The 13,378-nt window shown below is 40.3% G+C and overlaps 1 protein-coding gene across 2 annotated transcripts in view; it reads left to right on the top strand.

The window, feature by feature from the left end:
• BUB1 (BUB1 mitotic checkpoint serine/threonine kinase) overlaps positions 1–10,023 on the top strand; it is a 44,165-nt gene extending 34,142 nt beyond the window's left edge. The window contains exons 20-25 of one of the 2 annotated variants that reach the window (XM_079792045.1): positions 4,579–4,694; positions 4,994–5,155; positions 5,334–5,491; positions 5,592–5,766; positions 6,295–6,401; positions 8,293–10,023. In XM_079792045.1, the coding sequence (XP_079648171.1) occupies positions 4,579–4,694; positions 4,994–5,155; positions 5,334–5,491; positions 5,592–5,766; positions 6,295–6,401; positions 8,293–8,488 (914 nt within the window). In that variant the 3' untranslated portion in view covers positions 8,489–10,023. The remainder of the gene's footprint in view (positions 1–4,578; positions 4,695–4,993; positions 5,156–5,333; positions 5,492–5,591; positions 5,767–6,294; positions 6,402–8,292) is intronic. The other variant, XM_079792046.1, reaches the window with a different exon arrangement.
• Positions 10,024–13,378: the final 3,355 nt, after the last annotated feature.

Below are 13,378 nucleotides of genomic sequence, written 5' to 3'. Positions count from 1 at the left end.
TATTGGGGCTCTGATGTCTAGAAGGCCAGTTGACAATACGTATCAAAATTAAAAATGCACATACTTTTAGATGCAGACATCACTTCTATGGATTTCCCACAGATATACTGCATATATCCCAAATAACCTGTGCATGTAAAAGCAGCAGATTGGAGGCTACATAGGTGCCAATGGGGACTGCTTCAGTAAATAACTGGATATCTCTGCAGTGAAATGCAGCTCTCTGTATTTGTAGGGGATGGCCTCCAAAACATGCTGTTAAGACAAAGGGCAGACTAGTATAATGTATTGGTCTTTTATATATATATACTAGAGGCCCATTGCACGAAGATTCGTGCAATAGGCCTTCCTTCCTCTGGCTGCCAGCACCAGTTTTCCTCCGGCACCTGGAACCCAGGCCTTCGCTCTGGCCGCCGCCTTCAGTCTTTGCTCTCTCTGGAGCCGTCAGTCTTCACTCTGGCCGGAGCGCTGCTCCTGTAGCTCCCTCCACCCCCTGCCCTCTCCCTCATAGAAGGCATCCCACCCTGCCCTGCTGCTCCGTGCCTACATGCGTGCTGCCCTGAGGCCCAGAGAGGCTGGAGGGTGGGGCTGCCACCATCTTTGTTGGGTTAATTTGCATACTCCTGATTGGCTGGTGGGTGTCGTGAAGTGATGGTCAATTTGCATATTTCTGTTTTACTGTTGTGTATATATATTGATTTCAGAGAGGAAGGAAGAGGGAAAGAGATAGAAACATCAGTGATGAGAGAGAATCATTGATTGGCTACCTCCTGCATGCCACTCACTAGGGATCGAGCCTGCAACCCAGACATGTGCCCTGACCAGGAATCAAACTGTGACCTCCTGGTTCATAGGTCGATGCTCAACCACTGAGCCACGCTGGCCAGGCTGCTTTTTGTTTCTTAAAAAGAAGATCACACATATGTATATTCATATTTGATAGTATTTCCAGAGAACTTTTGAAAGGTACTCCAAACTAATAAAAATGGGAGTGGGAAACAGTGAATGTGGATAACAATGGGAATAACATTCTAACAACATACTTTCCATACATAATTCACAGACTCCTTTATTAACATTTTGTTTTAGTGCAGTACATTTGTTGAAGTTGATGAGCCAATATTGCTACATTATTATTAACTAAAGTTTATATTAAGGTTCTCTCCCTTAGTGTTGTTTTGAGAAATGTGAAATGACGTGTATCCATCATTACAATATCATACAGCGTAGTTTCACTGCCCTAAATGTGCCCTGTGCTCACCTAAAACCCTGCCCACCACCCATCTTTTTACTACTATCTCCATAGTTTTTGCCTTTTCCAGAATGTCATATAGTTAACTCATACAGTATGTAGACTTTTTAGATTGGCTTCTTTCATTAAGCAACATGCATTTAAGATTCCTCCATGTCTTTTAATGACTTAATAGCTCTTTTCAGTTGCTGAGTAGTAATTCACTGTCATTTATTTATTCATTCACCTATTGAAGGCTATCTTGTCTGTGTCTGAGTTTTGGGAAATTATGAGTAAAGCTGCAGTAAACATCCCAGTGCAGGTTTTGTGTGGACATAAGTTTTCAGTTCATTTGGGTAAATATCAAGGAGTTTTTTATTGCTGGATTATATTGTAAGAATATTTACATTGTCTTCCAAAAGGGTTTTAGCATTTTGCATTCCCACCAGCAAAGATGAGAGTTCTATTGCTCCCATCCTCACAGCATTTGGTGGTGTCAGTGTTTTCGGTTTTAGCTATCTTAATAGACTAGAGGCCTGGTGCATGAAATTCATGCATGGGTAGAGTCCCTAGGCCTGGCCGGTGATCAGGGCTGATCTGTGGGGCTACCAGCAGGGCGATGGAAGCTTTACCCTCCCCCTCCCCCCCCCCCCCACACCGCCGTCACCTGCTTTTGGCTGGCCTGGGTGCAGCTCTTGTGTTGAGCATCTGCCCCCTGGTGGTCAGTGTGCTGGTTGTCCCACCATTAGGCTTTTATTATAGAGGATGTGCAGTGGTATCTCATTATTATTTTTAATTTGCCTAATGACATGATATTGAACATTTTTATATGTTTACTTGCCATCTGTATATTTTCTTTGATGAGTTATAAATCTTTTGCCCCTTTTTAAGAATCTGGTTGCTCTTTTTCTTAGTGTTGAGTAAAAGAGTTCATTGTATTTTTTAGATAATAGTGCTTTATCAGATAAGTGTTTTGCAAAGATTTCCTTTCAGTCGCTTGACTTGTTTTTTCATTCATTTCTTTCACAGACCATGCTTTTTTCAAAAAAAATTTTTTTTCATTTTATTGATTTTAGAGAGAGAGGGAGACAGGGAGGGAGATAGAAATGTCGACCAGCTGCCTCCTGCATGCCCCCTACTGGGGATTAAGGCTCTAACCCAGGCATGTGCCCTGACCAGGAATCAAACTGGCAACCTCCTGGTGCACGGGACAAGGGTCAATCAACTGAGCCACACCAACCAAGGCATACAGATCATGCTTTTGTTGTATCTAAGAGGTCATTTACAAATCCAAGGTCACCTAGATTTTCTCCTATATTGTCTTCTGGGTCTTGTATTTGATAGTTCTGTGTTTTATATTTAGGTGTATGATCCATTTTGACTGATCTTTTGTGAAAAGTTCTATATCTAGGTTTATTTTTGCATGTTGATGTTCAGTTATTCTATCACCATTTGTTGAAAAGATTCTGCTTTCTTAATTGAATTGCCTTTGCTTCTTTGTCAATGAGCAGCTGACTATATTTGTTTGGGTCTGTTTCTGTGTCTATTTCTCTCTGTTCCATTGACCTATTTGTCTGTCCTTTCACCAATACCACAGTGTCCTGATTGTGGTAGCTTTTATAGTAAGTCTTGATGTTGATGTTAGGTTGTGTCAGTTCTTTGATTTGTTATTCTTCAATATTGTGCTGGCTATTTGGGTCTTTTTTTTTCCCCATTCCTTTTTTAGAGTGGAAGGGAGGAGAGAGAAAAAGGGAGAGAGTGAAAAACCAGTGTTGTTTACCTCGATTGGTTGCCTCGCACATGTCCCCCAGTTGGGGCATAGGCTCGAACTGCAACCAAGGAACATGCCCTTAACTGGGATTTGAACCCTTAATCCTTTGGTATGTGGACCAATGCTCTAACTGCAGAACAACACTGGACAGGGCAGATCTCGTACATATTTTGTTAGATTTATACCTAAGTGTTTTAATAAGCTTTGCATACCTGGAGTGAAATGTTAATGGTATTGTGATTTTAATTTCAAATTGTATTTATTCATCTCGGTACATAGGAAAGCAACTGACTTTTGTATATTAATCTTGTATCCTGCAACCTTGCTATAATCACTTATTAGCTATAGATTTTTGTTAATTCTTTTCTGGATAGACAATACGGTTGTCATCTGTGTACAAAGACTTTTATTTCTTTTACCCCAATTTGTATGCCTCTTATTTCCTTTTTTTTTTTTTTTTCACCTATTGCATTAGCTAGGACTTTTAGTACAAATGTTGAATAGGAATAATAAGAGATATCCTCACTTTGTTCCTGATCTTAGTGGGGAAACATATCTAGTTTCTCAACAGTAAGTATGGTGCTAGCAGTAGGTTTTTTGTAGATGTTCTTTATCAAGTTGAGGAAGTGTCCCTCTATTCCTAGTTTGCAGGGAATTGTTAACATGATTGAAAGTTGAATTTTATTAAATACTTTTTCTGCAGCTATTGATACGACTATATGATTTTTATTTTTAGTCTGTTGATGTGATCAATTACTTTAACTGATTTTTTAATGTTTAGTCAGCCTTGCATACCTGGATTAAGTCCCACATGGTCGTGTTATAATAATTTTTTTACATTTTTTTGGATTTGATTTGCTAATATTTTGTTGAAAATTTTTGCATCTGTGTTCTTGAGAGATACTGATTTTTAGTTTTCTTTTCTTGTAATGTGTTTGCCTGGTTTGGTATTAGGGTAATGCTGACCTCCTAGAATGGGTTAGTAAGTTTTTCCTCTGCTTCTATCCTTTGAAAGATATTGTAGAGAATTGGTATATCTTCCTTTGTTTGATGAAATTCACCAGTGAAACCATCTGGGCTTGGTGCTTTTTGTTTAGGAAGGCTATTAATTATTGATTCAATTTCTTTACTAGATATAGGCCTACTCAGATTGTCTATTCCTGTGTCAATTGTGGTACATTGTTTCTTTCAAGGAATTGGTTCATTTTATCTAGGTTATCAAGTTTGTGGGCATAGAATTGCTCATAGTATTATCCTTTTAATGTTCATAGAATCTGTAGTGATGCCTCTGTTTCATTTCATTGATAATAGTAACATACTCACTTCTGATATTAACATTGTGTGTCCTCTCTTTTTCTTAGGTAACCTGGGTATGGGCTTATTGTCTTTATTGATCTTTTAAAAGAATTAGCTTTTGGGGTTTTTTATATTCTCTATTGATTTTCTGTTTTCAACTTCATTGATTGTTTTTTTTTCCCCCTCTAGTTCTTTTTTTCCTTCTGCTTTCTTTGGATTTAATTAATCATTTTGATAAAGTCTTTTTTTCCCCCCCACTTTGACATATCTGTGTCCTCAGGTTCTTTGCTTGTCTACATTGATCACCTTCTTGGAGAAGGGGCTTTTGCCCAAGTCTATGAAGTTACCCATGGAGATGTGAAGGATACCAAAAGCAAACAGAAATTTGTTTTGAAGGTAAGTGATCTGGGCAGCTTTTTGTTTAATAGAGAACTGCCTTTTAGAACTTTTTTTTCTTTTTTAAGACTGGTGGTTTCTTTCATTTAGGTATATAGCCCCCACTTAAGAACCAAAATTATCCTACACGGACTCAGAATTGCCACTAAAATTATGTTGCAACAAGTTCCATAATGCAGCAACACCACACAGCTTGTTATCACTTCCCACCCATGTCCTTCATTGGGATAGAAATTGCTTTCCTGCCATCATTTCCAGAATGTGAGACTGGATTTGAATGTGACACACTTGGTTTGCAGGTCCAGAAGCCCGCCAATGCCTGGGAATTCTACATTGGGACCCAGCTGATGGAGAGACTATCACCCAGTGAGCGACACATGTTTATCAAGTTCTATTCTGCCCACTTCTTCCAGGATGGCAGTGTATTAGTGGGAGATCTCTACAGCTATGGAACATTACTGGTAAGTGTATTAACATTGATGATGTGGATATGAATCTGAAGTTCTTTATCTTATGCCTTGCACATACCTTGTATAGTTGGAACTTTTATTGGAGTGGTAGGCTGGGGCAAAGCTCTTGACTTGAAATTTTATTGATTCTGTGTAACCAACTCATGATTCTACTTTCCATTGTTTCTAGAATGCTATCAATCTCTATAAAAACACCCCTGAGAAAGTGATGCCTCAAGCTCTAGTGCTTTCCTTTGCTATCAGAATGCTGCACATGATTGAACAAGTCCACAGCTGTGAGATCATCCATGGAGACATTAAGCCAGACAACTTCATACTTGGAAGCAGGCAAGTGTTATGTTTTTAACAGGGCTCTCCTCTTACCATTTGGCTAGCAGACTTTTTTTATTATGCTCATGTGGCCTGGTCTTGTTTGTGTTTAATACAGATTTTTGGAACAGGACAGAGAAGATGATAATTTAGCTGATGGCTTGGCACTTATTGACCTGGGTCAGAGTATAGATATGAAACTTTTTCCAAAAGGAACTACATTTACAGCAAAGTGTGAAACATCCGGTTTTCAATGTACTGAGATGCTCAGTAACAAACCATGGAACTACCAGGTATAAGAGTTAACTTGAGAGATTTGGAAACATTTTTCTTTATTATATTATAACTTAATTATATTTTCAGAATTAATTTGAACATCTAGTTAATATGAGCTGCTCTAGTCTCCTGTCCTGGGATTTAGGCCATGCTTGAGTGTTATGTTCAGTTATGAGCACATTCCATGGCACGAGGCTTTGAAGTGCAGTGAGAGCGGAGGCTGGGGTCCCAGGGCCAGGAGTTAGGAGGCCTTCCAAACTGTCCCTGGGGGAGGGATTCGAGTGTTATATTTGCCTCTGGGTGACAAAAGAAAGGACTTAGAAGGACACAACAGCTCAAGGAGGAGAGAGCTTTCAGGGACCAGTGGGTGCTTCCAGCAAAGCCTAGACAGGCATTCACTAGGGCACATCAGTGGGATACAGATCAGATGATGTCCAGATTCTTCAAAAGTAGCATCTGTGTAGCTTGCTGAGTAAGTTAGACATATTAATATACTGGTGTGTGCATTGGTATTTTAGATATATAGACCGATATTTTCTTTGTAGATTGATTATTTTGGAGTTGCTGCAACCGTGTACTGCATGCTTTTTGGCTCTTACATGAAAGTGAAAAATGAAGGAGGAGTCTGGAAGCCTGAAGGTCTTTTTAGAAGGTGGGTATTAGCACTAGGAGAGAATAAATATGGTGGTGTGTTGAGTTCCATCTCAGCGGGGAATGGATCTCTGCCACTGCATGGAAAACCCATGCCTTGGTAACTATGGTGATATGGCTCAGTCCTGGGTGCTGGGTACAGTGAGCAAGTTCCACAGCTTCATTACTCTGTTCCCATCTGTGACAGTGTGGCAGCCAGGGCCCTCCTACAAGCAATGAAAACCCCTGGTTGAGTGGTTGCCTCCTGTACGCACCAATCACCTGGTGTTACCAAGTCTCCAGTTGCTTGTTTGTCTTCTTGCCTATGGAAATGGAAATTATAATCCTCCTGCTTACCCTAGATGTTTATTATGAGAAGCAAGAGAAATAATGCATGCAAAAGTGCTTTGTAAATTATAGAGTAATATGATGAGGCAACTATCCATCACAGGGTAGCGTTTTAAGTCCCACCCCTGCATGACTGTAGTTTTTCTGAGATTGTTTTCTCATCTATAAAATCACAATGGCAATTAATGACTAACTAGGATTCTTCCTTTCAACATAGATGGCTCTCAATATAATGTGTGAGTGAACTATTGGTAATGTTTAAGCTGAGTATTCGGTACATGTATGCTCATTATATCATTTACTAGAGGCCTAATGCATAACATTTGTGCAGGGGTGGGGAGGGGGGCTCTTCAGCCCAGCCTGCGCCCTCTCACATTCTGGGACCCCTTGGGGGATATCCGACTGCCGGTTTAGATTGGGCCTACACAAGCTGTTGGACATCCCTCTTGCAATCCGGGACCCCTGGCTCCTAACTGCCTGCCTGCTCGCTCCTTACCTCTTGGCTCACCGTTTCTTAGCGCTGCTGTGGAAGCAGGAGAGGCTCCCACCACCGCCACTGTGCTCACCAGCCTGGCTTCTGGCTAAGCAGCGCTCCCACTGTGGGATTGCACTGACCACCAGGGGGCAGCTCCTGCATTGAGCGTCTGCCCTCTGGTAGTCAATGCACATCATAGTGACTGGTGGTTCTGGTTGTTCCGCTGTAAGGGTCGCTGAGCTTTTATTATATACGATACTTTTTCTTACATGTTTTTGAAATATGAAAACATGTTGAAAAAGACATTCACCCTAAGTGTACAGCCCAAATGGATTTTTACAGACCTTACAAGAAGACCTGTCAATAGTAATTGTATAAAATGCAGTGTCTGTACATAAATAAGAGGCCCCAGAGGAAAACTTACAATATGCTTTATTCTGCATGACTCATCAAATTTAGCAACTACTTTATGCTTTCTCTTGCTCGTCATGGAAGGACCAGAGTATTATTCAGAGGCTTCAATCTCTGACCAGAGTAGCCATAAGTTAACTCTAAGCAGGCCTGATAATAATGGGCTGGATTTCCTGCCTGGACACAAATTTCCCCCAGTGCATTATCTCCATGTTCTGGAATTTTTGCAGATAGGTTTAGCCATTACAGTGGTTAGAACTTTAAATCAGTGCTCTGTTCTGAGCAGCCTAACCTGTCTGCCTGTTCCTGGCATGGATGCAGTGAGGCTTGTCAGAGCCATTGACCAGATTACCAGATCTGACAGTATTGGAAATACGCGTATTGAGGAACAGATCAATAGTCTTAAGAAAAAAATTAAAAGAGAAAGGTTTTCCACTGAAGAGCTATTATTACTAAGACTACTTTTCTTGAATCACTTTTTGGGAACAAGATATTTATAGATGTTTAATTATATCTCTTATTTATAAATAGATTGAACATTCCTTTTCTTGATGCATTGAGTTGCATGTAGGTGAAGGTTGTTAATGTTCAGTTCTCCCTCTCTGGGAGTCAGAGGCAAGAGTGGGTCCTACATATTGAATGCTACATATTATCCTTTATTTGTGCTTTGTTTTCCCAGGCTTCCGCATTTGGATATGTGGAATGAATTTTTCCACATCATGTTGAATATACCAGACTGTCATCATCTTCCATCTTTGGATTTGTTAAGGCAAAAGCTAAAGAAAATATTTCAACAACACTATACAAACAAGATTAAGACCCTCCGTAACAGGCTAATTGTATTGCTCTTAGAACATAAACGTTCTCGAAAATAAGACCACTCCTGAAAAATCACTTTGTAAATGCTGGCCTGCTCACTTTGAGCCTTAGTGCCTCCATGTTTATTGTTTGTGTAAATGTTTCTTTCTTTCTTTTTCTTTTTGTAAATGTTTCTTTTTTAAAAGTCTATAAAATATATTCATGTGAGCACTTGGTTATGTCAATAATTCAACAAAATACACAGCTTGATAAGGTTCCTGTGTAGCACAGCTGCTCTTTGGACATAAACATTCATGAGAAGAATTGGGGTGTGGACATTCTCTAAAATCAGTGTTTACACTTACCTGTTCACTCTAAGCCAAAAAAGGGCCAAAACAGCTTTTTTGTTTTTCCCTTCCAAATTTGAGGGTTTGTATTTATGTAAAATAAACAAAAATTCTCGAAACATAGCCAAGGGACTCAAGTTGTTATGAATAGTTTCCCTGTCTTATTGCCTGTTCTGCATTGCTATCTATGGGAAATATTAAAGTGATAAAACTTAGGCCTCTTCATTATTTAAAAATACCATTCAAAGGAAAATCTCACATCTTGAAAATGGCCTTATAAGCTGTATAAGTCATTAAGTTAGCCCTAAAATTATAGTAGCCAACTTATCATTTATTAATTTTTAAAGCTGGAAGGGTCCTAACAACCTGAACTGAACTTCCTCCTTCCTTCATTAGCATAATGAAGGAAAGCCAATCAGGCAGCACCCAGTTCAAGAATCCATACAACTGCTTCCTCCTACACTGACTCCCACTCCTTTTCCCCATTCCAAAAGCCACCACCACCCACTTTTTGTTGTTGTTTTGTTTTTTTGGTTAATTCTCAACTGAGGATATTTTTTTCATTGCTTTTTCAGAGAGAGTGGGAGGGAGGGACAGGAAGAGAGAAACATCGATGAGGGTTAGCTTCCTCGCCCTAACTGGAGGCAGTGAGCTAAACTGAAACACGGTACAGGAACAGGTACATGCCCTGGATCAGGAATCAAACCTGAGACCCTTCTGTGTGTGGACTGACACTAACCACTGAGCAACGCTGGCCAGGGCACAATCCACTTTTTGTGAATCTTTCCAAAAGTGATTTTATGCGTATTTCTGACACAACTAGCAGAATTTTTTTCCCCACAATGTATAGTAGAGAGTATATATGGCATAGTCACATTGAATGTTAATGGCTGTGTAATACTCAGTTATCTGATACATCTGTAAATTCCTAGAATTTAAATTGCTGGGTTAAAGGTGAGTGCATTTAACATTTTGTGTCAATATTTGCAAACTGCCCCCATGGGGCCTGTGCCAGCCTGCATGGAAGCTTTTGTTCCCTACACCTCTACTAACATCACAGCTCTGTAACCTTTACTGCTGTGACAGGTGAAAAATGGGATTTCCTTGTGGTCTTCATTTGCATTCTCAGGAATTACACCAAATACATTCATATATTCAAGAGCTGTGTATTTCTGTGAACTTGATCTTTTATGCACATTTTATTTGGATTGTTCCTTTTCAGGTTACTTTGTCAGAGCCCTTGATGTATAAGATGCAAATATTTGTTCCAGTTTATTATCTGTTTTTGGCTTAACATTTCTGTTGCCATGAAATTTTTTTATTTATTTTTTTATTAAATCTTTATTGTTCAGATTATTACAGTTGTTCCTCTTTTTTCCCCCCATATCTCCCCTCCACCCGGTTCCCACCCCACCCCATGCCCTTACTCCCCCCCGCCCCCACTGTCCTCATCCATAGGTGTATGATTTTTGTCCAGTCTCTTCCCGCACCCCCCACACCCCTTTCCCCCTGAGGATTGTCAGTCCACTCCCTTTCTATGCCCCGATTCTATTATATTCACCAGATTAGTCTGTTCATCAGATTTTTTATTCACTTGATTTTTAGATTTACTTGTTGATAGATATGTATCTGTTGTTCATATTTTTTATCTTTACCTTTTTCTTTTTCTTCCTCTTCTTAAAGAATACCTTTCAGCATTTCATATAATACTGGTTTGGCGGTGATGAACTCCTTTAGCTTTTTCTTATCTGTGAAGCTCTTTATCTGACCTTCAATTCTGAATGATAGCTTTGCTGGGTAGAGTAATCTTGGTTGTAGGTTCTTGCTATTAATCACTTTGAATATTTCTCGCCACTCCCATCTGGCCTGTATAGTTTCTGTTGAGAAATCAGCTGACAATCATATGGATGCTCCCTTGTAGGTAACTGTTTTTCTCTTGCTGCTTTTAATATTTTTTTGTCTTTTGCTCTTGGCATTTTAATTATGATGTGTCTTGGTGTAGTCCCCTTCGGATTCCTTTTGTTTGGGGTTCTCTGAGCTTCCTGGACTTGTAAGTCTATTTCTTTCACCAGGTGGGAAAAGTTTTCTGTCATTATTTCTTCAAATAGGTTTTCAGTATCTTGCTCTATCTCTTCTGGCACCCCCATAATTCTGATGTTGGTACACTTGAAGTTGTCCCAGAGGCTCCTTACACCGTCTTCATATTTTTGGATTCTTTTTTCTTTTTGCTTTTCCGGTTGGGTTTTTTTTTTGCTCCTTTGTATTTCAAATCTTTGACTTGATTCTTGCAATCCTCTAGTCTGCTCTTGGATCTCTGTATATAATTCTTTATTTCAGTCAGTGTATGCTTAATTTCTAGTTGGTCCTTTTTCATATCATCGAGGATCTCACAAAATTTATCGGCCTTTTCTAGAAAATTCTTGAAAAACCTTATAACCGTGGTTTTGAACTCTATCTCCAGTCGTTTGTTTTCCTCCGTTTCTTGCATTTGTGACCTGTTTCTTTGTCTACGCATTTTGGCTGCTTTCCTGTGTTGATAGAATGGCTTTGTGTGCTAGGTGTCCTATAGGGCCCAGGGCTCAGCCTCCCCAGTTACTGGAGGTGGACACTCTTGGTGCACCCCTATGTAGGCTGAGTGCACAGTCTTGTTGTAGTTAAGCCTTGATTGTTGTTGGTATTACTGGGAGGATTTGACCTCCAGGCCAATTGGCTGTGAGGCTCAGCTGTGTCTACAATGGAAGGACTTCTGTGCTGGAGACACCCTTATGGGGCAAGACTTGCTTCATTGGGGCTTTGGTGCTCACTGAGTCTGCCACCTGAGTGTGTCCCTTATGGATCTGAGGAGTTGTAACCTGGATGGTCCTACTCTGACCCCTGGGTACACTGGCTCTTGGATCTCCAAGGAGGTGCTATTTTAGCCTCTGCCTGAGGCCACCCAGCAGGAGCTGTGGAGAGATCTGCATATTCCTCTTCTTTGGGTTTTGGAGGTGCCCAGATGAGGCCCAGCTGTGAAGCAATGCAAGCTGCTATGGGCCCTTGGGCCTTCTTTTGGATGTTCTGTATCTTTCTGACTCAGCTGCAGTTTTTAGGTAAATTTAGATTTCACAGGACCAGGCCATTCATATGCAAAAGTTTCTGCGCACAGCTGGGGTGGCGTGGAGTCACAGGGTGGAGCAAACAGCAATGGCTTCCCGTCAGCCCTGCCCTAAGAGGCTCCCAGGTCTCGGTGTCCCTTGGTAATCGCTGCAAGCACCTCTGAGAGAAAGCCCCCCTTGAGTTCTGCCCACTGGCAGTCCAGTTTCTTCCCGTATGAGTCTGGGTCACCAAAGTCTTGCCCAAAACTGGAGTTCAGAGCAGTCGGGAGCTTGTGTCTCTCTGTGGATTGAAAAAGCCAGCTGAGTACTCAGTTGCCAGCCCTCTCAGCGCGTGCACCTCAGTACCTCTGCACTTTACTTCCGCAGCTCCTCTGAGTCTCAGTGTGCTTTTCTCTTTCCTTCTAGTTGTAGAATTTCCACTTAGCCAACCTCCCTGTGGTTCTGGATGATGTCTGTTTTGTCTTTTAGTTGTAGTTTGGAAGTGGTTGTGAGAGGCAGCAAGTTCAGGGGTTTACTTATGCCGCCATATTGGTTTCTCCTCTGTTGCCATTAAATTTTTTAAAATTTTGTGTTATACTCTGATTCATAAAGTTTTAAATTACTTTTTTGCATTTTTTTTGTTATAAAATGCCATCCTCAATTGAGAAATAAGAAAAAAAAGTCTCCTAATTTCAAAGTTCAAGTAACCATCACTATGGAAATTCTTATTTCATATCTTTCCTGTTTTGTTTTAGTGGTGTGTGTGTGTGTGTGTTCCCTTTCATATTATAGATTGTTTCTTTTGCTCTGCAGAAGGTTTTTCTGGTTGATGTAGTCCTACTTGTTGATTTTCACTTTTGTTGCTTGTGGTTTTGTTGTCATCCAAAAATTTATTAACAAACCCATCATTGTCAAGGAGCTTTTCCCTGTTCTAGGAGTGTCACAGTTTCAGGTCTTATATTGAAACCTCATGTTTACTTTTGTGAATGTTATAAGAAAGAGGTCCAGTTTCATTCTATTTTAAGTGAATATGCACTTTCCTCAACACAGATATGGAAGAGCTTTTCCTCTATGGAGTATTCTTTGCTCCCTTGTCAAATAATAGTTGAACCTATATGCAGGAGTTATTTCTGGGCACTTGATTTTGTTTAGTTGGTCTAGGTGTCTGGTTTATGCCATACTGTTTTCAATACAACTTTGTAATGTAGCTTGAAGTCAGGAAGTGTGGTGCAGCTTTGTTCTCCCTCAGGATTGCTTTGACTATTCAGGATTTTACGTGGTCCCTAAAAATTGTAGGGCTTTTTAATTTTAATTTTTAAAAAATATATTTTTATTGATTTCAAAGAGGGAGAGGGAGATAGAAACATCAATGATGAGAGAGAATCATCGATCAGCTGCCTCCTGCATGCCCCACACGGGACTGAGCCAACAACCCAGGCATGTGCCCTGACTGAGAATCAAACCATGACCCCGAGGTTCATAGGTCAATGCTCAACCACTGAGCCTTGCTGACTGGGCTGGGACTTTATTTATGTTAAAAATGCCA

This window comes from Cnephaeus nilssonii (genome assembly GCF_951640355.1).
Source record: "Cnephaeus nilssonii genome assembly, chromosome: 15".
NCBI lineage: Eukaryota > Metazoa > Chordata > Mammalia > Chiroptera > Vespertilionidae > Cnephaeus > Cnephaeus nilssonii.
Note: the sequence above shows the minus strand (reverse complement) of the source record. Positions and strands in the feature narration are given on the sequence as shown.